The 26,521-nt window shown below is 39.0% G+C and overlaps 1 protein-coding gene across 1 annotated transcript; it reads left to right on the forward strand.

The window, feature by feature from the left end:
• The first annotated feature begins 19,734 nt into the window (after nt 1-19,734).
• Nucleotides 19,735-20,689, forward strand: LOC110564777 (olfactory receptor 6P1). The gene has a single exon (XM_021662294.2). It carries the CDS (start codon nt 19,735-19,737, stop codon nt 20,686-20,688), a length of 954 nt encoding a protein of 317 aa, XP_021517969.2. The 3' UTR covers nt 20,689.
• The last annotated feature ends 5,832 nt before the right edge of the window (nt 20,690-26,521 follow it).

The raw sequence follows: 26,521 nt of genomic DNA on the forward strand, positions 1-26,521 counted from the left end.
TAAAAACAGTACCCTCAAAATACAATTTTGGCCTATTGCTGCTGCTCTAATATGTTGTTAGATTAATAAGATTGTGTTGTAATCTTACAATCTGTCTTATTCACACATAGCATATCATTTGGATATATGGGAGTCCGTGGGAGCATTTGCTCTGTGACCTCTATGAAAAGGTGAGATCCAGGAGCACATGACTGAGACTCTGACCTAACCTGCCCCGGGCATTTTCTACATTTGGTGAAGAAATTATCCAATCTCTCTTCTTTCTACTGCCAAGAGAATAATCCTACTGATATGAAGATTCTGCCAACTTCTGGGCATTCCATGTGGCTCACAAGTGAAGAAAGAGCAGAAAGAAAAGCAGCAGCATGACCACTGTGCTGTGAGATATTTTCAGTATCTAAAGATGCAAACGATAAATATTTCTCAAAAGACTATAATTTACCAAGTTGGATTTCTCATGAAAAAAGCTACTTCTAATAGTAGATAGAAGCAATTTGTTTGTGAAAATTTCATTATACATATGTATATACACATATACATTCACACAAGAACCATTTGTTAAATGTTCACAACATACTAATCACTGGTTACTAATATTTTTCTCTTATTTTAACTTTATTTTAGAATTTCCAGGTTTTTTCATTGTGTTTTTATCATACTTACCCTCACCTATTACTAATTGTTTTAACAATAACATATTTAATACTGTTGCCTCACAATGAATTCTACACAATGAATTTAGATAATGGAGGAAGCCGTTCAACATCTCTCATAGAAAGAAACAAGATATTAGTATTATTAATATCTACACACTTAGTTAATTGGGGAAGGTTGAATGTGAGGAACATGTTTCTATAGTCTCTGTTGTGAGAATAGTCAAAAACAAGTATATATATACATACATATGTATACTGGGCACAGTACATGTAAATTTACATGACCATAATCAGAGTACTTTTATCTCTAGTTTATGTGATATTTTATGAAGATAAATGAAATGAAGGGTTCAAATAGTCACATATAAATTTATTAAGGTTACTACTGGTATTGATTTCTTTAGTTTAAATGGATCATGCTTGAGACACATGTATAACCAGAATCTCTGCTGTAGAAGTTGTTTAAATAGCAAGCGTGCCTCTTGCCCTTGCTCTCCCTAGATCTGTTCTCTACCCTCTAACTCTCTTTGCCCCTCTCCTACCTTGTTCCTTCTCTGAAGCCACTACCTCTGTCTCTTCTTTCTCCCCTTCCGTGTGAGATTTATACATCCTCCCTTGGATCCTCCATGTTATTTAATTTCTTTGAGTCTATTAATTGTAGGGTACTTATTCTGTAGTATATGGCTAACATCCCCTCATACGTGAGTACATACTATGTGTGTCTTTCTGGGTCTAAGTTCCCTCACTCAGGATAATTTTTTCTAACTCCATACATTTGTCTGCAAATTTCACGATTTCTTTGTTTTTAATAGCTGAATAGACTTCTATTTTGTAAATAAATTTCTTTATCCATTTTTCAGTTGAACGAGAGACATCTGGGTTGAGGACAGAAGGCCTGTAGAGGAAAGAGAGATGGATGGTGTAGGTATCTTTATGGCAACCTGGAGACCTAAGTCAGGATAGGCACCTGGGAGGATATGAGGGGGATTCAAGAAGTAACGAAGGACATAGAGACTGAAGAGGACACCTTCAAACTAGACTAGTCTACTAGTAGAGGAAAGGGAATGCCAACCCACCCGAATTTACCTTGCATACAGGATGTGCAGGGACAAAGATAGAGTAGTTAGAACAGAGATTGTGGAAATGCACATCCAGTGTCCAAGCAAAGAACTACAATATGGGAGAGTGCCAACCCTTGAAACTATGAATGATACTCTGCTAAGCTTGGAGACAGGAGCCTGTCAGACTTGTCCTCTGAGAGACTCTACCCAACAGTGCCCCAAAACAAATGCTAAGACTCACAGCCCAACATTGGGAGATGCTTAGGATATCTTGTGGAAAAGTGGGAGGAAAAAGAATAGGATTTTAGCAAAATTAACTCAAAAAATCAGTAGCCCTCCTGTATACAAAAGACAAAAGGGCTGAGAAAGAAATTAGGGAAACAACACAAATGACATAAGGTACCTCGGAGTAACCCTAACCAAGGAAGTCAAAGACTTGTATGAAAAAAATTTCAAATCTCTGAAGAAAGAATTAGAAGAAGATATGAGAAGATGGAAAGATCTCCCATGCTCATGGCTTGGCAAGATTAACATAGTAAAAATGGCCATCTTACCAAAAGCAATCTACAGATTCAATGCAATGCCCATCAAATTATCAACACAATTCTTTACAGACCTGGAAAGAAAAATTCTCAACTTCATATGGAATAACAAGAAACCCAGAATTGCTAAAACAATCCTCTACAATAAAAGATCTTCCGGAGGTATCTCCATCCCTGATCTTAAATTGTACTATAGAGCAACAGTTTTAAAAACTGCATGGTACTGGCATAGAAACAGAATGGTGGATCAATGGAACCGAACAGAGGACCCAGAAATAAACCCACACACTTATGGACACCTGATCTTTGACAAAGACGCCAAAACCATACAATGGAAAAAAGATAGCATCTTCAACAAATGGTGCTGGTCTAACTGGATGTCTACATGTAGAAAAATGAAAATAGATCCATACTTGTCACCCTGCACAAAACTGAAGTCCAAGTGGATCAAAGACCTCAACATAAAACCAGACACATTAAATCGGCTTGAAAAAAAAAGTGGGAAATACCCTAGAACTCATTGGTACAGGGGAAAACTTCCTGAACAGAACACCAACAGCACAGGCTCTAAGAGCAACAGTCAATAAATGGGACCTCATGAAAATGAAAAGCTTCTGTAAAGCAAAGGACACTGTCATCAAAACAAAGCGACCACCTACAGATTGGGAAAGAATCTTCACCAACCCTTTATCTGACAGAGGACTCATATCCAGTATATATAAAGAACTAAAGAAGCTGAAAAGCAGCAAACCAAGTAATCCACTTAAAAAATGGGGAACAGAGCTAAACAGAGAATTCTCTGTAGAGGAATACCGAATGGCAGAGAAGCACTTAAAGAAATGCTCAACCTCACTAGCCATTAGGGAAATGCAAATCAAAACAACCCTGAGATTTCACCTTACACCCATGAGAATGGCCAAGATCAAAAACTCAAGTGACAACACATGCTGGAGAGGTTGTGGAGAAAGGGGAACCCTTCTCCACTGCTGGTGGGAATGTAAACTTGTACAACCACTCTGGAAATCAATCTGGCGCTTTCTCAGACAACTAGGAATAGCGCTTCCTCAAGATCCAGCCATACCACTCCTGGGCATATATCCAAAAGAGGCTCAAGCACACAAAAAGGACATTTGCTCAACCATGTTTGTAGCAGCTTTATTTGTAATAGCCAGAAGCTGGAAACAACCCAGATGCCCCTCAACTGAAGAATGGATGCAGAAATTGTGGTACATCTACACAATGGAATATTACTCAGCAATGAAAAATAAGGAAATCATGAAATTCGCAGGTAAATGGTGGGATCTGGAAAGGATCATCCTGAGTGAGTTGTCCCAGAAGCAAAAAGACACACATGGTATATACTCACTCATATAGACATACAATATAGGACAAACCCACTAAAACCTGTGCATCTAAAGAAACTAAGCAAGAAAGAGGACCCTAACTAAAATGTCCAATCCCCATCCGGAAAGGCAAAGAGGATGGACATCAGAAGAAGAAGAAAACAGGAAACAACTGAGGAACCTACCACAGAGGGCCTCTGAAAGCCTCTGCCCTTCAGACTATCAAAGCAGATGCTGAGCCTGATGGGCAACTGTTGGGCAGAGTGAATGGAATTTTAGGTAAGAACTGGGAAATAGTAAGAGCTGGAGAGGACAGGGTCTCCACAAGGAGAGCAACAGAACAAGAAAATTTGAACACAGGGAACTTCCCAGAGACTCATACTCCAACCAAGGACTATTCATGGAGATAACCCAGAACCCCTGCACAGATGTAGCCCAGGGCAGTTCAGAGTCCAATTGGGTTACATAGTAATGTGAAGAGGGACTGCCTCTGACATAATCTGATTGGCCTGCTCTTTGATCACCTCCCTCTGGGGGGGAGCAGCCTTACCAGGCCATAGTAGAGGACAATGCAGCCACTTTTGATGTGAACTGACAGACTAAGATCAGAAAGGAGAGGTGAACCTCCCCTATTAGTGGACTTGGGGAGTGGCATGCAAGCAGAGGGAGGAGGGAGGGTGGGATTGGGAGGGAAGGAAGGAGGGGCTTATGGGGGGATGCAGAATGAATAAAGTGTAATTGATGAAAAAAAAAGAATAGGATTTTAGGGTGACAGAAGCTCCACAAGAAGACCAAAAGAGCCAATTAACCAGGGCCCAGAGGGACTTGCTGAGACTGAAGCATCAACCAAGGACCATACATGAACTGGACTGAGGCCCCTCACAAAGAAGTGGCAGATGGGTATCTTAGGCTTCATGTGGGTCCTCTGATAAGGGAAGTGGGGACTGTATTGGACACAGACTCACTTGCCACCTTTTTGATCACTTCCCTCTTGCAGGACTGTTTACCAGGCCACAGAGGAAGAGGACATGCTATGTCCTGATGCCACTTGATGAACTTGGGTGGATGGGAAAGGTATCTCCCCTTTTCTCAGGAAAAGGCAAGGGGAAGGGGAAGGGAAGGAGAATAGGTTTGGGAAGGGAAGTGATGGGGCTACAAAAAGGATGTAAATAAATAAAAAATAATCTGGTATTTTTTTTTCTATTTTATTTTTTATTTTTATTATTAGTTACATTTTATTAACTCTGTATCCCAGCTATATCCTGTTCCCTCATTCCCTCCCAATCCCACCCTCCCTCCCTCATCTCCTTCCTGCCCCTTTCCAAGTCCACTGATAGCGGAGGAGGTCCTCCCCTTTCATCTGACCTTGTTTTTTCAGGTATCTTCAGGACTGGCTGCAAAGTACTCCTCTGTGGCCTGGCAGGACTTCTCCTTCCTTTGGGGGTGGAGAGGTCAAAGAGCCTGACATTGAGTTCCTGTCAGAAATAGTCCCTATTCCCCTTACTATGGGGAACCAATTGGTTATGGAGCTACCACGGGCTACATCCAAGCAGAGGTTCTAGGTTATAGCCATATATGGTCCAGATGGTTTTAGTCCCAAATTTCACCAGAAATTTAAATAAGAGGTAATACCAATACTCCTCAAATACTCCTTTAATTATTCCACAAAATAGAAACAGAAGGAACACTGATGGATTTATTTTATGAGGCCATATTCACCTTGATAGTAAACCACACAAAGGCTCACCAAAGAAAGAATATTTCAGACCAATTTCCCTCATGAACATTAATGCAAAAAACTCAATAAAATACTAGGAAATTTAACTGAAGGACACATCAAAAAGACCATCCACCAAGCTCACACAGGCATCATCCCAGAGATGCAGGGATGGTTCAACATACAAAAATCGATCAACTTATTTCATTATATAAACAAACTGAAAGAAAAAAAATGATCATTTCATTACATACTGAAAAAGCCTTTGACAAAATTCCAAACCCCTTCATGATAAAAGTCTTGCAGAAATCAGGAATACTACATGAATACCTAAACACAGCAAAGGCAATGTAAAGCAAACCAACATCCAACGCCAACTTAAATAGAAAGAAACTTAAGGCAACTCCAATAAAATCAGCACAAGACAAGGTGATCTACACCCTCCATGTACCTTTAACTACAGTAATAAGACAACTAAAGGAGATCAAGGGTTAAAAATTGAAAATAAAGAAGGCAAAGTATCATTATTTTCAGATGACATGATAATATATACAAGCCATCTCAAATATCAGAGAACTCTAACAGCTAATAAATACCTTCAGTAAAGCGGATGGACACAAAATTAACTATTAAATTCAATAGCCCTCCTTTATACAAACAATAAACAACAGGCTGAGAAAGAAAAAATGTCAGGGAAAAAACACCCTTCACAATATCCACAAATAATATAAAATATAATAAAAAATATAAAATATCTTGAGATAACTCCAACAAAGCAAATATAAGACATATAGGACAAGAAGCTCAAGTCTCTGAAGAAAGAAATTGAATAAGATATCAGAAGACAGAATGATTTCCCATGCTCACATATCAGTAGAATTAACATAGTAAAAATGGCCATCTTACTAAAAGCAATCTGCAGATTCAAAACAATTTTCATTAAAATAAAGATGGAGTAGAAATTGAGAGAAGGGCAAGCCAATGACTAACCCAACCTGAGAACCACCCCACGGGAGAGATGCAACTCCTGTTTCTATTAATGATATTCTGCTATGCTTACAGGCAGGAGCCTGGTTTAATTGTTTTCTGAGGGCTTCATACAGCACCTGATGGAAACAGCTGGAGACACCCACAGCCAAAGAATATGCCACGCTCAGGGAGTCTTGTGGAAGAGTCAGGGAAAGGATAGAGAGAACCTGAGGGGTGAAGGAGAGCACAAAAAGACCCACAGAGACAACTCACCTGGGCCCATGGTGGGAGGTCTCAGAGACACTGAACCATCAACCAAAGAACATGCACGGACTGGGCCTAGACCACCCCCACATCTGCAACAGATGTGCAGCGTGGTCAGCAGGTGGGTTCCCGAACAACAGAAAGAAAGGCTGTCTCTGGCTCTGTTTCTTGCCACTGTACCTTTTTCCCCTAGCTAGGCTAGGGGAACTTGACCTTGCCAGGTCCTTAGTCTTACTGTGACCTGAGGTGACAAGGTGGATTGATACCCCTTGGGGGTTTCCGCTTCTCTGAGAAAAAGGAGAGGAAGAAATGGGAAGGGGACATGAGAGTGGCACTGGGAAGAGAGAAGGGAGGGGGTTGAGTCAGGCTGTAAAGTTATTTTAAATATTTTTTTAAATAAATAAATAAATAATATAGGATTATGAACAACTATAAATTTAAATAATATTTATTTTTATACCTTTAAATCACAAAGATCACCTGAAATCACTGTCGATACATCTTTGTACTCATATTTTTTATCATATAAGCATATAAAACAAACATACTTTGTCTGTGAGATTATTATGTATACATACAAAATTTCCAACATTGAATCTTAAATCATTTAGTTCCAAATTTGAATTTTTTTTCCTCATGTTTGGCTCAATGGTTTTCAAAATTTTATTTAATGAATAAAAATGGAAATTTTCAGCAGAGCACAGGCAGTCTTATGGAAGAATGAGGGGTTAGAAGGACCAGAAGGGTCCAAAGGGAGACCAACAGAGCCAACATATCTGGGCCCAGGGGGGGGCTTGTAAAGACTGATCTACCAAAGAAGGAGCAGGCATGGAAAGGACCAAAAAGCCCAGCTCAAATAGGCAGCTCAGTCTCCATGTGGGTCACTTAGTAAGGGGAGCAGAGCTGTCTCTGGCATGGACTCTGTTGCTTCATCTATGATCACTTCCCCCTGTCAGGACAGCCTTACCAGGCCACAGAGGAAGAGGATGCAGGCAGTCCTGATAAGACTTGATATGCTGGGGTCAGTTGGTAGGGGAGGATGGCTCCCCCTTTCCGAGGACCATGGGAGGAGGATAGAAAAGAGGAGGGAGGTGGGACTGGGAGAAGAGGAGCGAAGGGGCTATAATCAGGATGTAAAGTGAATAAATTAAAAAAAAAATCTAGACTAGAAAAAATTTCAAACATAATTTTTGTTTTTATTTGTTTGTTTGTTTTTTGAGACAAGGTTTCTCTGTGTAGCCTTGGCTGTCCTGGACTCACTCTGTAGACCAGGCTGGCCTCGAAATCATAGAGATGTTCCTGCCTCTGCCTCTGAAGGCTGGAATCAAAGGCATGTGCCATCACCACTACCCCCAACTCCAACAATAATTCTTTACAAAGAATTGAAAGAGCAATTCTCAAATTCATACAGAACAACAACAACAAAAACTTAGGATAGCTAAAATAATCCTGAACAATAAAAGAACCTCTGGAGCTTTGATAATCCCTGATTTAAAGCTATACTATAAAGCAAAAGGAATACAAATATCATGTCTTTGGCATAAATGTCCATAACTGAAATCAAATTGAAGACCCAGAAGTAAATCCAAACACCTACAGACACCTGATTTTGATGCCAGAAACGTACAATAGAAAAACGAAAGCATCTTTAACAAATGGTGCTGGTGTAACTGATGTCAGCATGTAGAAGAATGTAAATAGATCCATATTTATCACAGTGTACAAAACTGAAGTCCAAGTGGGTCAAAGAGATCTCAACATAAAAACCAGATATATTAAAACTGATAGAAGAAAAGGTGGGGAATAGTCTTGGATGCATTGGCACAGGAGACAACTTCCTGAAGAAAACACCAACATCTCAGGCACTGAGATCAACAATTGGTAAATGGGACTCATAAAACTGAAAAGTTTCCATAAGGCAAAGGAGCAGTTTTGGGGGTTTTATTTTGTTTTGTTTGAGACAGGGTTTCTCTATATAACAGTCCTGGCTGTCCTGGACTCATTTTGTAGACTGGGGTGGCCTTGAACTCACAAAGATCGACCTGCCTCTGCCTCCCAAGTGCTGGGGTTAAAGATGTGTGCCATGCCAGGATCCCACTTAGTATTTTTATGGGATTCCTGAATGTGGTTAAGTAGATCTCTATTTCTTTTTTCATATATAATATTTTTTTATTTTTTATGTTAATTACAGTTTATTTATTTTGTGTCCCAGCTGTAGCCTCTTTTCCTCTTTCCCTCTCAATCGCACCCTCTCTCCCTCATCTCCTCCTTGCCTTTCTCTAAGTCCACTTATAGGGGAGGTCCTCCTCCCCTTCCATCTGACCTTAGCTTATCAGGTCTCACCAGGGTTGGCTGCAATGTCCTCCTCTGTGGGCTAGCTAAGCTGCTCCTCCCACAAAGAGCTGGGAATGTCATCCTTACTTAGAAAGATAAATAGCATGGACATTGGAAGTAGATCTCTATTTCTTGTGCCTTCTTTTGGGCTCTTTTCCTTCTGTTTGTTTGTTTTGTCCAATTCCAATGTGTTGGTTTTGTTTTTAATCTTATTATATTTTCAGTTTATTATTATCCTCTAGAAGCCTTTTTATTTTCTAATGACTGACAGAAAGAGAGTGAGTGGATCTGGAAGGGAAGGAAGGTGGAAAGGAACTGTGAGGTTTAGAAGGACGAGAACTGATAATCAGAATATTTTATGTGAGGAAAAAATGTCCATTTTCAATAAAAGGAATAAACAAACAAAAAAAACAACTGAAAATATGTGACACTATTTGCTCAAGTTCAATTAGGTCATATGTATCAACATCTCTCATATAAGGCTCAGAATACACTGAAGAAGAGCAAGTGGAACTAATGCAAGAGCTCTGATGAGGAGAACTGTGAAATGCTGCCTTCTAGACATGCTGGGGCTATTGCACATATGAACTTCTGGCAGCTTGGTTGATCTGCACAAGATCAGAAGATCTGCACAACACCAAGCCAATCAAAATTCCAGCACAGATGGGACAGGGGCTTCCAGGACCTCACTCTAAGAAGTCATTGCCAGGTGATGGCTCACGAGAGAGGAAGAGTCACAGTCCTTTGGGAGTGTCACCACTATAGCTTGCTCAAGTCCCAGTAGATTGCCACACACACATGCATATGTGGTCAGTGCTAATTGGCCTTAGTGGATTATTACTTTAAGAAAAAAATAAAACATCACTTAAAAGGGAGACATGTTGGGAGAACTCAGAGGGCACTGGGGGGAGATAGTAAGGGGTGATACGATCAATGTACATTGAATACATGCAGGAAATTTTCAATAATAAATAAAATATTCAAAATGTTACATAACAAGGTATTATGGATAAAGATAACTATGAATGTTAAAAACACAAACATACGCATATGTTTATGTCTTTTCCTTCTCTTAACTCATTTTAAAGTGTGACTATATAAAAATGCAAATCCAAAATAAAAAGAACATTAAGCCCTGGATGGTGGTACAAGCCTTTAATCCCTCCCAGGGAGGCAGAAACAACTGAATCTCTGTGAGTTTGAGGCCAGTCTAGTCTGCAGAAAGAGTTCAGGACAGCTGAGGCTACACAGAGAACTCCTGATTTGTTTTTTTCTGTCTCTCAGAAAAAAAAAAAGGAAGAAACAACCATAAATAAATAAATAATCAACAGAACATAGAATGTTGTGATGAAAGAGTCTCCTACTGTGTGGACATGACTTAGTCCAATAAGCTTATGTACTAAAAATTTATTCCCTGAGTATGTCAGAGTTGAGAGAGGAGGGCTTGAAGAGGTGGGACCTAATGAAATAATTTAGTCATAGAGGTTCTGCTACACAAGTAGATGGATGCTTCATCTCACCATAGTAATGCCCTATTGAAATGCATCAGTTTTGTGAGCATGAGCTGCTGTACCAATAACAGTCAGCCTCTCTCTAGTTTCCTACTTCCTGTCTCTCCATGTGACATCTCTCTTTCTCTGTTCCCTCTTTTCAAATGAGTACCTTCCATGTAGCCCTAAGTCCCTCGCTAGAGACCAAATGGATGGAATATTTTAATGTTGTTGCAGTCTCCAAACTGTGACACAAACATCCTCTTTGCTTTTTTTTCTCTTTTTAATTTCAATTTTAATTATTTATATTAATTACAGTTTATTCATTTTGTATCCCAGCTGTAGCCCCATCCCTCATCTCCTCCCATAACCCTTTCCAAGTCCACTGATAGGGGAGGTCTTCCTCCCTTTCTATCTGATCCTAGCCTATCATGTCTCACTAAGACTGGCTGCATTGTCTTCCTCTGTGGCCTGGTAAGGCTGCTATTCCCATCAGAGGGGAGGTGATCAAAGAGCCAGCCACTGAGTTCATGTCAAAGATAGTCCCTGTTCCCCTTCCTAGGGAACTCACTTGGAGACTGAGCTGCTATGGGCTACATCTGTGCTGGGCTTCTAGGTTATATAACTCCATGCTTGGTGCTTGGTTGGAGTATCAGTCTCAGAAAAGACTCCTGGGCCCAGATTTCGTCATTCTGTTGCTCTCCTTGTGGAGCTCCTGTCCCCTCTTTCCCTTATATAGTGCCAGTTACCTTCCTGAAGTCCACAGAGCATGGATAACAGTGGGAAGCTGATCCCTGCAGGCACATGAAAACAAAGAAAAGTCTCTCTAACTTAAACTATTACTTCCTGTTTTAGGATTTTAGATTGTAGACAGGTTGTGATTCAAAGATTTTTTTTTCCTGGCCTGCTCTGATACAAGGAATGTATGTGGTATATAAACATGACACAGACAACATGCCACACACATAAAATACAATTAAAGAAAGTTGAGAAAAAAGACAACATAAATTCTCATGGCAAAAATATAAAATAATCATAAAGCAATAAATATCTTAAAATCCAAATAAAAGACAATCTAGACTAATGGTTGCATATTGTTTACATGTATCACGAATTATACATAATCTTGGATGATTTTTATCACTCAGAAAGGTGAGGAGAGTTCTATAGCCACCCCTACACCATGTATTATATATGAGATCTAGGTATGTACAGACAGGTTTCTGTGGAGATCCTGGACTGAATCCCTTAGTGGGAATCATAAGGTGGCATCATAAATATCCAATAGAAATGATGTGCATTTTCTTTGCACCTTCTGGAAATAGTTTAATGTAGTTCTACCTGTTCCACGACTGGAAACACTTTTTCCCACTTGTATATACCCTCACCTCTTGAAGCACCTAGAAGCACACCTCCTGAGCCTTTCTGAGTCTTGCGATTTTCTCTTTTGGATAAACTCTGGTCTTTATTCAGACCTTGTCAGCCATAACAGCTTCTTCAAAGATTTCTTGTTCATCCTTTGCTGGTTCACTCTTTCCCTTTCATCTCCCTGTCTTTCTGCAACAGAGACCCTGTTCCTCTAGGCAAGCATATCAAATAATCCTTTACATTTATTAAATCTAAGACCCAAGTAAACACAGCTAAACAACAAGAGGGTGTGTCTACTTCTTCCTTGCAATCAGACAAAACCCATGGATACTGTCTTCTGCTTTACCTCTGTCTTTCTGAGGGTTTTCATCATCTTTCTACATTAGATTAAGCACTGGTTCTCACCCTGTGGGTCAAGACTCATTCAGTGGTCAAACAACCCTTTCACAAGGGTCACATATCAGCAGATCTCCTGCATATCAGGTATTTGCATTACTGTTTAGAAGAGTAGCAAAATTACAGTAACAAAAAGAACTTTTCTAAAGGATCACATCGTTAGGAAGGTTGAGAACCACAAGGCTACAGCCTCAGATGTAACTTCTAAGCTTCAGTTCTTTATACTCTCATCTAATCTCTCAACAAGTACATAGCTGTGTATCACTTAAAAGGGTTGCATATTCTAATAATCATTCCATTAGGTAACTTTAAGTAAATTTACAAGCCTAGGTGGTATAGATCGATCAGGAGACATGGAAAACAGAAGCCATATGAGGCTGCTTTTGGTGCAACATGCATAAAATTTATATAAAACCTTTGTTATGCACATGTATCAGAAAATTCTGATAATTTTATAATATATAATAATGGCTGAGGTGTAGCTTGGTGGTATAGTATAATCTTAACATGTCTCAGGCCCTGAATTCATTCTCCAGAACTGAAAATAAAAATGACAAAAAGTGTAATATAAAAACCATACTAACTCCATTGGCATAGTTGTTTATTATCTTTAGCTTTAAAAACATATATAAAAGAAACATATATAAAAGGAAGTAAATAAGCCAGTTACTCACTTGTCATTATGAAGTACACAATGCACATAGTTTATGAACTAGCCTTTTATGAAACTAGCAGTGCATTAAGATCATTTATACCAGCATTGTAATAAGCTCCTGAATAGCACCGCTTGACTTGACTTAGTGATAAGGATTGCTCAGCTTCCTTATCATCAATGGAACCACTGGGGTGTGTCTGTACAGCCCATTGCACACAGTAATGTCCTTAGACCACATATGATTGTGCTAGTATATATACTGTTCTGTACTCACAGGAAGCTTTCATTACTGCAGAGAAGTTTGAGAACATGTGTTTATTGTCACTCACTCTTCCCTTAACATATATCAATGATTTGTACACTTAGCATGGATCTCAAGAGGTAAGCCACTTCATCCTTGACAACTTTAACAGACCACAAACCAGTCAAGAAACCCAGAGTTGTGGGAAAAAGAATTCATCACATCATAAACTGCCTCAGGCCAGATCCCAGCATCATCACCAGGCTGTAGTAACTCTGCTGCAATCCTCACCACACTTATTCTGAGGTCTGCACTATTTGTCTTCTTCCAAGTCCACTTTTTATCCAGAAACAGGTCTGGGTGTGTGTGGGCAGGGGTAAGAAGAGAAATGCAAGCAGGAAAGGACATCTCCCTCATTAAGCTTCTAACTATGGAATCAAAACAAATCACACATCTCCAACCCATAGGCAGACAAATGGAAAGATGCAGAGATGGCCGATTTTGACAAATAGTCATGTCCTCAATATGCGAATAGAGTCTGTGAGAACTCATTCATCCACAGCTCTTATACTTCATCATTTCATTTCCTCAGCAGAATTTTAGTCTTGAGGTTTCATATCTATTTGCCTCTTTAGCCTCTCTGAAATCAGAATTTGAGAAGCAATGAATTTGAAGATTGTACTCTAATTCACTGCAGGCCTATATTCCTTTAGGCCTCACACTACCACATGTGCCCTAGAAAAACATTCCCTGAGGTTTGTGAGTTGGACAGTCTTGTTGGAGAAACATAGGTCACCATGACAATATGTCTTAAGGGGCCATGTCCCTGATGAGGGACGCTTCTGTTGATAAGAGCTGCCTACTGTCCCCTTCTTTGCCTTGGGGGCCCTATCTGCTCAAGCTCTGTCCTGTCCTGCCAAAAATAACTCTAGTTCTACCATGAAGTGTCACATCTACTGAAGGAGAGCTGTAATAGACCATGACTGTCCCGAAGCTACAAGGAACCAGGCCTAACAAATGCTCAAAAATTGGAAGAAAGTGACTGTGGAAGACAGAAACCTAAACCCAGTGAGCATCTCAAAGAAAATATATTCTACAGACCCTTCATCATTGCTTACAGTTTTCACGAGGCTGAAAAGCCCTTGACTTTTCCTGAGTATCCAGGCTGCTTAAATTCTGATAAATCTTAATCCTTCAACATTTCACAGTGAGTGTCCTACTATGATTCCTTAAAAATGGTAAAAAATAAACTTTTAAAAAATGTCCATTAGTGTAAGGATATTCTCCAGTATAGAAATGTGTACATTTCTTATTTTTATAATGGAATGAAAGAGTGTATATTATGGAATATGAGGTGATATTTTAACACGTGTATACAATGTGTAAAGGCTGATTAGGAAGGATATTAGCATTTTTTATCATTTCTTTGTGTTTGGAGACTTTGCAACCCCTCTATAGTTTTTCTCCATTTCTAGCAAACATTGCTTTATTTTCTTCTACCTTGAGGTCAGCATTTTTAGCTTCTATATATGAAGAATATATACAGTGTTAGTCTTTCTATGTCATCGAATTTCTTCCATTTTGCTGAAATGGTAGTTTCCCTTTCTTATAAAGTTTAATAATCATATTTTCTAAACCAATTATACATTTTTTATGAGTATGAGTGTTTGATGTGTGTGCATTTGTGACTGTGTGCATGTGTTTGTGTGTGTGTGTGTGTGTGTGTGTATGTGTGAAAATAATCACCCCTCTGGTGTTGGTCCAAACATATGCCTTGTTTGAGACAGTCTCTTTGAAGCTCACTGCTGCAAACACCAGACAAGCTGACCCCTGAGATTCTGGAGAGACTCCTGTCTACATTTATCTCTCTGAAGACATAACCCTGATCATTCAGAAGCATGATGCTGTCCCAGCTTTACATGGACTCCAGAGATTTGGACTCAGGTCTTTATCCTTGCACCGTAAGCACTTTATTCTTTGAGCCATCTCCTGAGGCCCCACCTTGATGAACAACTTGACTGATTACACATCACAAACATTGCGAATAAATCTGCAGGAAACAAGTGTATGCAAGTGGTATATCTTTCTAATGCTTACTGTGTTTTCTTTTGAATATCCCCCCAGAAGTTGAATAGCTGAATGCATAACAAATCTAGTTTTATTGCTACAAGGACCTCCATACTGTCGTCCAAAGTGGCTGTACTATTTTTCAGTCCCAACAACTACAATAAGCTTCATTTTTTTCTACATCATTGTTAGCATTTGCTCCTTGACATTTTCTCCCAGACAAACACAGCAGGATCATGTGTTTACGTCAGACCCACAATGTCCCAGGTGTATGATCCTTAAAAAAAGAATTCATTTTTCTATGCTAGTCGTATGTGCTTCAGCTCATTGTGCCGAATTGTCAGCACATAACAAGTGCTCAGAGGCTGCCACAGGCTAATACATCTTCTTTATATATCATTGACATCAGTGTTCTTCAGTTATAAACCCACTTTATCATTTACTAGAGCACTGATTTTCATTTTGTGTTTATCAAGAGAAAAACTAAAGGAAAACGAAATCACGTGACCTTCGATTTCTCTGGAAGTACTGTTTCTGTGCAGAAGGCTCTATTTTTGTGTCTTTGGATAAAGGTTTACCCCTTATGCAGCAGCAACCTCAGAGGTGGAGGACTGGACTGTTAAAATTTCACTTATGTAGCATGCAGGAGGTTGGAGCTGGGTAGGAATTCAGGCAGGTTTGCTGTTGTAAATAGCCAATTTGGATCGAGAGATGCTTTTGTATTTTCAGGTCCTCTTCTACCTACGGAATCACCAAGCTATTAGAAAATAGTGAATTGTTTCACTTTGTGGGCAAATTGTCCTCAACAAAGAAATGTACTGGGGGGATGCTCAAGAATATCCCCAGCACACACACCACTATTAATTTCTACATAGGGTGTAAGTCTCCAGATGATAAGAGAGTATATAGTCATCATGACAGTTTAGGCTCATCTGTTTTGTCTTGCCCTGATAGCAGGGTGCAGTCCTGATTAACATAAAAGGTTTGGAGTGCAAACAGAAAGAAGCAAGGGGTTGCCAGAAGCAAGAGCAAACAGATAAAAAAAAAGGGGGGGGAGGGGCACAGTTAAACATGAGGCCAGCAGCCATGGAGCCCAGAGAGACTCAGAGGAGATAAGCTGAACCCTGCACCTAGGAGAATGTATAGGTCAGCCTCTTCACAAAGCAGATTCTAGAGAAGAGAGGAAAATAGATCCAGTTTATAACAGGGGTCAAACTTGCCTTGGCTGGAGGGAAATTCCTAGGGTGGTCTGAGTAGCAAATGGGATTCTGTTGGGAGCCTCAGAGGATGATAAGTGTCACTGAGGACAGGCAGGGAGTTAGAGCCATAGACACCTTGGAGTGCAAAGCAGCCTACATGCTGGCTTGGCTGGAAGTCAGGAAATAATTTAAGTCATGGTGGGTATCAGGAGGAAGGTGACATCAACCAATTTGTGAAGGAAAGAATAGGTTTCCTGTGCTCCTGCCCACTCTCATTCATTTCTTCCCCAACATTTTTGTTTGATTTTTTTTTTTTTTTTTTGGTCCTTCCTCTCCCCCATTATTTAAAGAATAGTCCTGGACAAGTTGAAACTTTAACCAGATTTTATACAGTGCTGCCATCAGTAATTACATTTTATATTTGTCTCAAATTTTTAAGTTTATAAAACATGTATCTTAATGAAGCTATGTAAGATATTTTTAAATATATATTTTTATACTTTAAATATAAATATTCACATATTTAAAATTTACATATTAAAAATAAATCTTTACATACTTATTTATATTTACATGTTTTATATAAATATATATATATACACACATATATGTAAACAGAAAGAGAAATGGGACTGCAGTCTATTCCACTGACATTGGATAAAGGCTTATTGCATCTTGGACACTACTGTGTATACTGGAAAAAGGACATGAAAGCACGTTCATCAGCAAACCCCTGATCTCTCAGGCGTCTTTGGCATCTGCTTAGCCGCTTTGTTCTGGAGAGCCTGCAAGCCTCTTCCAACTCTCACATAAGCGTCTAGCCCATTACTACCTGATTTCTAACCTGAGGCTAATGTGCACTCAGAGTTACAATTTTTCCCCCAAGATCAGGGTAGGAAATACTATCAAGGGAATTGTTCCTTCTCTGCTTAACTTCCTTATAAGCACTTCCTAAAATCAATCTGCTTGAGAAAGAGCATTTTTTCTTTCCAAATCCCTTGTTCAAAAACAATTTCTTGTTCTTGATAAGGAATGGCATAATTCCATATTATGGGTCTAAAACTGCCCCAGAGTGTAAGTTCGTATTAGGGCCAACAGCACTGAAACAATGAAAGACAGATAATGAGATAAAAAATTCTTCCAGTGAGCTAATCATGTTGTCAACTAAGACATCAATACAAATGATTTGTTGATAGATTACAGCGTAATTTTTTAATGTACTTATTAAAATGTTGAAATAATTTGGTGTTATTGCTATAGCAAAACAACTTTCATTGTCAGAGCATCATTTGGCACTTGGATGAGCTGATTTTCTCAGTGTTTAGAGTTCTATAGTGAGATGCAAGAATAAAATTGATGCCTAAATCTTTCTCATTGGGGATAATATGTAGTCATGGCTGCACATAAAAATCAAAAACATGCAATCCACATTAATAGAAGGCGCTTCAGTAAAATTTTACTATTTTTGTCTAATGTAATTTTTCAAACTGTGCTAGATATTTATCTGGCTTGAGTTAAATGTGTGCTAATTATTAATATCTAGAGGGAAAAAATTTAAAAAAGCATTTGTAATATCAAGAATACAGAAATTAAAGATAGATACAGAGGAACCCATAGAAGAATTGCAAATATAAAAATATAATGAAATGCCTTGGATTGTGATAGGGTGGTGTTAATATTACTATTTAGATTCACTTACATAATTTAAAACGGGTATTAATGAATATCATAGCATCAATATTTAGATGCTTTGAATAGATGAAGAGTGACATAGTAGTTTCATTTAGATTAGGGTGCTTTAACTATTGGTGTCAGATTGGTGTATCTCTTTTTTAAAGTTTATTTAAGGAAGAAATGTGACATGCTTAGATCATACTGATAATGAACATGTTTGTGTCACTCATGTGGTGCTCTCTTAAGTCAGCTTTGCAACTTTCCCAAGAGCCCCTTGAAGAAGTTAGGTCTCTGGTGGTGTTGACAGGTGACCAAGAAAGCATAACAGAACTGTCAGAGTATGACAGCTTCCTGCTTTGTAGACTTGCCGGTTTCCTGTGGCCAGTACTGCTTTATAACATGGTGGTTCAAGATGATATTTGCTTCTCAGAGTCCTTTGTGTTAGTTTGAAATCTGAACCACTTTTCTAATGTCAAAGGTGCTAGGAGAGTTATGATTCTTCTAGAAGCTCCGGGAGAGAATTCTTTTCTACCTCTTTTAAATTTTGGTGTCTGTTGGTGTTCCTTACTTTGTAACTAAATCATTACAGTCTTGAGACCTACCACATCTTCAAATTTCTCCATGTTACATCTTTATGATGTGTTCTCATTTGTAATTCAGCCTCAGATTTCTTTCTAGCCTTCCTTTAAAGTTTCTTATGGTTGGCTGTAAGGACACTTAATTAACTCAGAACAATCTCTCCACCTGGAAATTAGTAATTTAAATTATTGATTGAATCACACATTCATAGTCACAGATTCCAAAGATTACAGCATGCAAAGCTTTTGTTTCAGCTTCTCAATAAGATTGACTTTACTTGTATTTCAGTGTGTGTGTGTGTGTGTGTGTGTGTGTGTGTGTGTGTGTGTGTGTGTGAATGAACGTGTGGTCATGTGGATATGTTGAAATAACCCACAGCTTTTATACATCTCTCATAGAAATTCTTACTATGTCGTACAAGCTAGTCCTGGACACTTGGATTCCATCTTCCTGACTCATCCCCTTAAGTAGCTGGAAGAGCAGGAATCTCCATTCAGTCTGGCACAGGCAGCCAGCCACACTAGTCCTAGGAATGAAACACTATGACTCTGGCACAAGGAAGGACCTCATTTAAAAGACTTTTTAAATGAAGCTCTTTTCAGAGAGTTTCCTTATCTCTGCATTGGATTGCTTCTCCAGTTGTAATGGAAACATTTCAAACTAATTCTTGCTGTGTTGTCTTGCACTGTAGCTCCAGCAATCACTGAGCTCCCACTACCTCATAGTCAATTTCTGTTGAGTGACAAGCCCCAAGGATTCACTTTCATGTCCTTCTTTTATTATTTTATTCAATAAACACTGAGTAAAATTACTTTGGGGCTTGGGAGTTTGTAGTTATTCTTGAGGAAAATGAAAGAAGGGGATATCACGAGTTTTAAAAACTGTTGAAAACTGAAACAAAAATACCAAAGCTATTCTGAAGTCTCTCTGCTAGCACTCACTGAATACTTAATGCTGCTGAGGTCGTTAGCTACCAGCATCATCTTCAAGTATGAGGACTTCTCCTTGAATTTGAACAACAAACTGGAGGGGGAAATGTATAAAAAGAGTAAGTGATGTCATAAATCATTGAACAACTATAAATCTGTAACCTGGTCAAGGATGTTACTTCTTTGATGCACCTTCTTTTAGTGTTTCCTATTCCTGTTACTTTTGCAGGCATTCAAGTGGACTGACACCATGAGAAATTTCAGTGGAAGCCATGTGGAGGACTTTGTCCTGGTGGGTTTTCCTACCTCTCCACCCTTCCAGAAACTCCTCTTTGTTTTCTTTCTTGCAATTTATCTGTTGACATTACTGGAAAATTTACTCATTGTTTCTACAATCTGGCTCACCCCAAGCCTCCATCGTCCCATGTACTTTTTCCTTGGTCATCTCTCCTTCCTGGAACTATGGTACATCAATGTTACCATTCCCAGACTCTTGGGAGCCTTTCTCACCCAGGATGGGAGAGTCTCTTTTGTAGGTTGCATGACCCAGCTCTACTTCTTCATTGCTTTAGCCTGCACTGAGTGTGTCCTGTTGGCAGTTATGGCCTATGATCGTTATCTGGCCATCTGTGAACCCCTTCGTTACCCTAGTCTCATGCCTCCCAGTCTGGCCACTCGCCTAGCAGCTGCTTCTTGGGGCAGCGGGTTCTTCAGTTCCATGATGAAGCTACTTTTCATTTCCCGGTTATCCTATTGTGGGCCCAATACCATCAACCACTTTTTCTGTGATATTTCCCCACTTCTCAACCTCACCTGCTCAGACAAGGAACAAGCAGAGCTAGTAGACTTTCTGCTGGCCCTGGTGATGATCCTACTCCCTCTATTGGCTGTAGTTTCCTCATATGCTGCCATCATAGTGGCCATCCTGAAGATCCCTACTGCCCAGGGGCGCCACAAAGCCTTCTCCACCTGCACCTCCCACCTGGCAGTGGTGGTCATCTACTATTCCTCCACTCTCTTCACCTACGCACGGCCCCGAGCCATGTACACATTCAACTACAACAAGATCATCTCTGTGCTCTACACTGTCATTGTTCCATTCCTCAACCCAGCCATCTACTGCTTAAGAAACAAGGAGGTAAAGGAGGCCTTCAAGAAGACCATGCTGGGAAGATGTCACCATCCTAGGAATGTTCCAGACTGATGTGTGACAGATTCTGGAAGAGAGGGGGAAAAAAGCTGTACTAAGCAATTGACTAGCAATCACAGAATGTCCTTATAGGGAACACTGATGTCAATTAGTCATCACTTTGATACTCTCTGGACACCTCCTAATACAAACAAAAGTTAATAAACCATTGATTTTGTACAGATACTTCCAAATAAGGCTGAATTGTAAGAATTACCTGGAGCGGAAAGTCTCCAATGAAGATTCTTTAATGCCATGCCTTTTCACATTTGTTTTTTATTTGTTTGCCTGCATTTTGTCTTACTTGTTCTCTATCTGTTGTTTGTTTTGATTTTTGTTTTGTATTGGAGGCTTAGAAGGAGAAAGACATCGAAAAAGACCATGAAGTAGGATGGGTAGGGAGGAATTAAGGATCAAGGAAAGAGTTGGGGAGGAAACAACCGTGATGAAAATGCTTTAATAAAAGCTTTATATAACAACTGAAGTTTGCCTAAAATTTGCGAAGACTCTGATCAAGTATGTCTGAGTCATATTCTACCATGAATAATTTTAAGACTTCCTAGAAATACTTGTTTCATAACTAGTTTGAGATTCTGTTTTATATCAAGCTTATTATTTTATAAGTGCAAAATATGAAATAAAAGGTCTTCAAAGGTCCATATTTTCAAATCATAATTCAATTTAAAAACTGTACATGTATATTTTATACATGTATAAAGAATAAATTTTATGGACTCATATAGCCTTAATTTCTACAAATTAATATCAAAGCCATTGAAAGTCAAGATATTGACATTCAGTCATATATACGTGAAGATGGCTAAATGTTCTACTCATCTCTCTTCTTGAACCTCAGGAGGATATGAATCTGGTTAGATTACTAGATATTGCTTAAGTAGCACGCAAAATGTGTGAGAAAACTTTCATTCAAGGCTATCTACTTACTCCCTAGGCCACAATATTGGTCAAATACATATAATTTCAGCCCTAGGCAAAGGATGAGAACAGAAATCTATATAATGGAAGAAAATACTCAAGATCCAGAAACTAAGTAAGAACATTTCTGTTCTAATGGGGATGCGTTAACTGTGCACTATAAAATGTAGGTATTCTACCAAATGATTTCAAGTTTCAAGTTTTGGAAAGCTGAAGGTCTTAGAGATAATATCACATCTATCTGCAATCTAGATTTGGTTACTCAAACTGTTGCACAATGAACCAATCAGTGGAACATACAAAAGAATAAAATAACTATGGAGTTGAAAAAAATCTCAATAAAACAGATTGTCTGTATCCATTTGCCTATATAGATGCAGGCTGGGTGTGTTGAGGTAGAGGTGGAGATAGTTATTCAGCAAAGAAAACTACTTACGGGTTTTCTATAAAATCAGCAAAAAAAATATTCTGACCTCTATAAAACAACAGAACTGCTTCTATTTTATAAAACTTGAAAGTATCTTTAGATTCTTCTCCACATGTGAGTCAGTTGATGTTGCATTCCTTTTCCTGTTGTAGAACTGCTGAAGGCATGGATTTTATGGTGAAGATTACAAACCCTAGAAACCACAAGCACCAGTTTGATCCTAGAGTTACTGTTTGTACATACATTATACCTTCATGAGCAAGGAACTTTTATTATTTTTAAAATGTATTTATTATTTTTTAGGCTGTATGCTGCTTCCTTATCTCCTCCTAGTCCTACTCTCTCTCCCTCTTCTCCCCCTATGACCCTCCCTTAGGCCACTGATAGGGGAGATCCTCCTCCCCTACTATCTGACCCTAGCCTATCAGGTCTCATCAGGACTGACTGCATTCTCTTACTATGGCCTGCAAGGCTGCCCCCACACACCAGGGGAAGGTGATCAAAGAGCCTGCTACTGAGTCTATATCAGAAACAGCCCCTACTCCCCTCAATAGGGAAGCCACATGAAGACTGAGCTGCCTATGAACTACAATGAACAGGGGGTCTAGGTCCTTTTCATGCATGGACCTTAGTTGGAGCATTGGTCTCTGCAGACCCCCATGAGTCCAGAATTTTTGGTTCTGTTGGTCTCCTTGTGGAGCTCCTGTACCCTCCAGGTCTATCTATCTTCCCCTTCTTCTATAAGATTCCCTACTCTGCCCAAAGTTTGACTATGAGTCTTGGCATCAGGTTCAATACCCTGAGAGGCAGATTCTTTGAGAGGCCTTCTGTGGTAGGTTCCTGCTCTGTTTGCTGTCTTCTCTCACTTCTGATGTCTATACTGTTTGCCCTTCTGAATGAGAGTTAAACATCCTAGGATCCTTCTTGTTGTTTAGCTTCTTTAGGACTATAGATTTTAGTGTGTTTAGCTTACATCATATGGCTAATATCCATTTATGAGACTATATACCATGTGTGTCTTTTGGCTTCTGGGTTACCTCACTCAGAATGACCTTTTCTAGTTCTGTCTATTTGCCTGCAAATTTCATGATTTCCTTGTTTTTAATTGCTGAGTAGTATTCCATTGTATAAATCTATCACAATTTCTCTATCCATTCCTCCATTGAGGAACATCTTGGATGTTTCCAGATTTTGGTTATTACAAATAAAGCTGTTATGAACATGGTAGAACAAATGTCCTTTTTGTGTACTTGAGCATCTTTTGGATATATGTTCAAGAGGTATAGCTGGATCTTGAGGTAGCTCTATTCCTAATTTTCTGAGAAAGCACCAGATTGACTTCCAAAGTGGCTCTACAATTTCACATTCCTACCAGCATGTGTTATTACTTGAGTTTTTGATCTTAGCCATTGTGATGGGTATAAGGTGGAATCTCGGGTTGTTTTTATTTGCATTTCCCTTATGAGTAAGGACGCTGAGCATTTCTTTAAGTAATTCTCTGCCATTCAATATTCCTCTACAGAAAATTCTCTGTGTAGCACCCATTTTTTAACTGGATTACTTGATTTGTTAATTACTTGATTTGTTGCTTTTTAACTTTTTAAGTTCTTTATATATTGTGGATATTAGTCCTCTGACAGACATAGGGTTGGTGAAGATCCTTTCCCAATCCATAGGCTGTCATTTTCCTTTGCTTTATAGAAGCTTTTCAGTTTCATGAGGTCTCATTTATGGATCGTTGATCTTAGAGTCTGTGCGATTGGTGTTCTATTCAGGCAATATCTGTTACCCCTTTGATCACCAGGGTTGATTTGGCTGATCTGGCTGGCTAGGCAAGTATCTCCTTCCTCCCACACCACTCCATGTGTGTTCCTCCTGAAGCTGAGCACTTGGTTGAAGAGGATGGCCTTCCCCAAATAGAGGAGGACTGGTCTTCCATCAAGGGTATAGGAGTAGCTGTGCTCCCCTGCTAGAATCCCCAAACAACCTCAAGGTCCATAGACCAGGAACTTTAATTATTTGTTCAAAGTTCCTCTCCTTCATAATGAAAATAACACCAACTACCTCCCGGGGTTGTTGTGGATACTAAGCAAATGGTGCATGTCTAAGCAAAGGATCTAAAAAAATTCTTCCCAGTGGATAAATTTCTTTATGATACTAAGGATTACTTACCTACCTGTGATGGCTTGGAAACCTAATAAATGTTACTAGTCAGTGTTACTTGTGATACAGATATGTAATGTCCTCCGCAAGAAAGAAATCCCAGGTTCACCTACTGTTGTCACTTACACTGGGGTCTGGAAGCTCTGCACACACATGGATCTGTTCTTAGCAATATCAGCTTTTATGGACTTGAGGTTCTCAACTCAAAGTGGACTCTACATGCCTTTGAACAGACCTTATATTATCATAGCTAAGATTTTGAGTAGCAATCTTGCCTGCTGGCTGCTTTCATTGCTCATTCCCTTATGACAAACTCCTACTACTACTATGTTGAGTTGTTTGGTTTTCTATGCTATATGTATCTCCAAATGCCTTTGATGCCAAGCACAGAGTTCAGTAGTCTATTGGGCTGTGTTGCAGATACTAAGAAAATCTGGACTGTAACTGATATATTTATTATATATTAAAGGTTCATTGTTATCACCATTTTGTCACTGTGAATACCAATCTTTTCTTTCTTTACAGACATTCGTGTCTTGTTAACTGACTACTAAACTCACCCAAATATTAAGGAGCTGAATTTCTCTAATGCATTTATGGAAAGCAAAGATCCAAGAATTCTTGCAACTAATTGTAAAGTTAGGAAGCTGATTAAAAAGTTTAGTATTTCCAATTATAGAATACAAAATTATGCCAAGTTGTCATTGGATTAAGAAAATGAAGTTTCATCTTTTTCTTTTATTGAATATAGATATTGTTTTATCCAACATATTTTGGTTATTGTTTCATGTCTTCCTCATTTCCTTCACATCTGAGTTCACTTCCCTTCTGTCTCTTAGTGGAAAATAAACAGGCATCTAAGCAATAGTAATCAATAAAATAAAATAAAACCACATCAGAATAGGACAAAACACACAGGGATGAGAAATCATATTTTATCATTTCGATGTAACCCCCCCAAAAAAAATGCACCTTAAAATCAAAAATGAACATCACCTCTTGGCAAAATGATGAAAAAATATTCTAAGCAAATGAACCTAAGAATTAAGCCAGTGTAGCCATTAAATAGATTACAAAATAAATTTCAAACCAAAGAAGAGTTAGGCAAGAATACATTATACTCATAAAAGAAAAATCCACAAAGGGGACATGGCAATTTTTAACATCTAAGTACCAAACACAAAGACACCAAATTCATAAAAGAAGTTTTTCTTCTCAAAAAAGACAAAAATATATCATGAGTCTTTGTTAGTATATCAAACACAAAACATGAGTCTTTTCTTAGCCATTTTAGCCTAGTTTCCATACTTGATACTCTCATATATACTTCATTTCATTATACAAGAGAAAAAGCCAGTGACAGTCATTCTCATTAATGAATGAGAATGTTGTATTTTTTTACTTCAAATGTGAAATGAGATTCTTACTATGTGTTCATTAATGTTGATAAGTTTGTTACTATTTCTTTCAGCTATGTATCTAAGTATTCTATTTTATTTTTGCCTACTGTACATTTAACTCAAATGTACTGTGCAAATATCTTACTACTAATTGACTTCTAATTCCTAAACTAAATGAGGAACTAGTAAGATTGTTCAGCATTTAGGGGATCAGAACTCCACAAGGAGAACAACAGAGCCAGGGAAGCCTGCAGAGACAGATAGTCCAACAAAGGACCATGCATGGAGAGGACCTAGACCCCTCTTCAAAGGAAGCCCATTGTCTGCTCAGTTTCCAAGTGGGTTCCCTAGTAAGGGACACAAGGACTGTCTCTGACATGAACTCAGTGGCTAGCTCCTTGATCACCTGCCCTTGGGTGGTACAGCCTTGCCAGGCCACAGAGGAAGATGATACAGCCAGCCTGGATGAGACCTGATAAGCTAGGGTCAGATAGAAGGGGAGGAGGCCCTCCCTTATCAGTGCACTAAGGAAAGGGCATAGGAGGAAAAGAGCGAGGGTGGGTGGGACTGGGAGCAGACAAGGGAGGGGCTGCAGTAGGGTTACAAAGTGAATAAGGTGTAATAAAGAAATATATAAATAAAATTAAATAAAAAATACAAAACTTGTTTTTCTTTCAGAGAACCCAAGTTCAATTCCCAGAACCCATAGAGGTGGCTCACATTTGTCTAGAACTCCAGCTCCAGGGCATCCCAAATCCCACCTTTGGATTCACACGCATATGTTTATACACACAGATAGACACCCAAAATACACATCAATCTTTATGTTTCACTCCCCACCCTCACACCCAGACCTGTTTTTGGACAAAAAAAAAAGTGGGCTAGGAAGACAAATAGTGCAGACCTCAGAATAAGTGTGGTG

Source organism: Meriones unguiculatus, chromosome 11 (assembly GCF_030254825.1).
Source record: "Meriones unguiculatus strain TT.TT164.6M chromosome 11, Bangor_MerUng_6.1, whole genome shotgun sequence".
Classification (NCBI taxonomy): Eukaryota; Metazoa; Chordata; class Mammalia; order Rodentia; family Muridae; genus Meriones; species Meriones unguiculatus.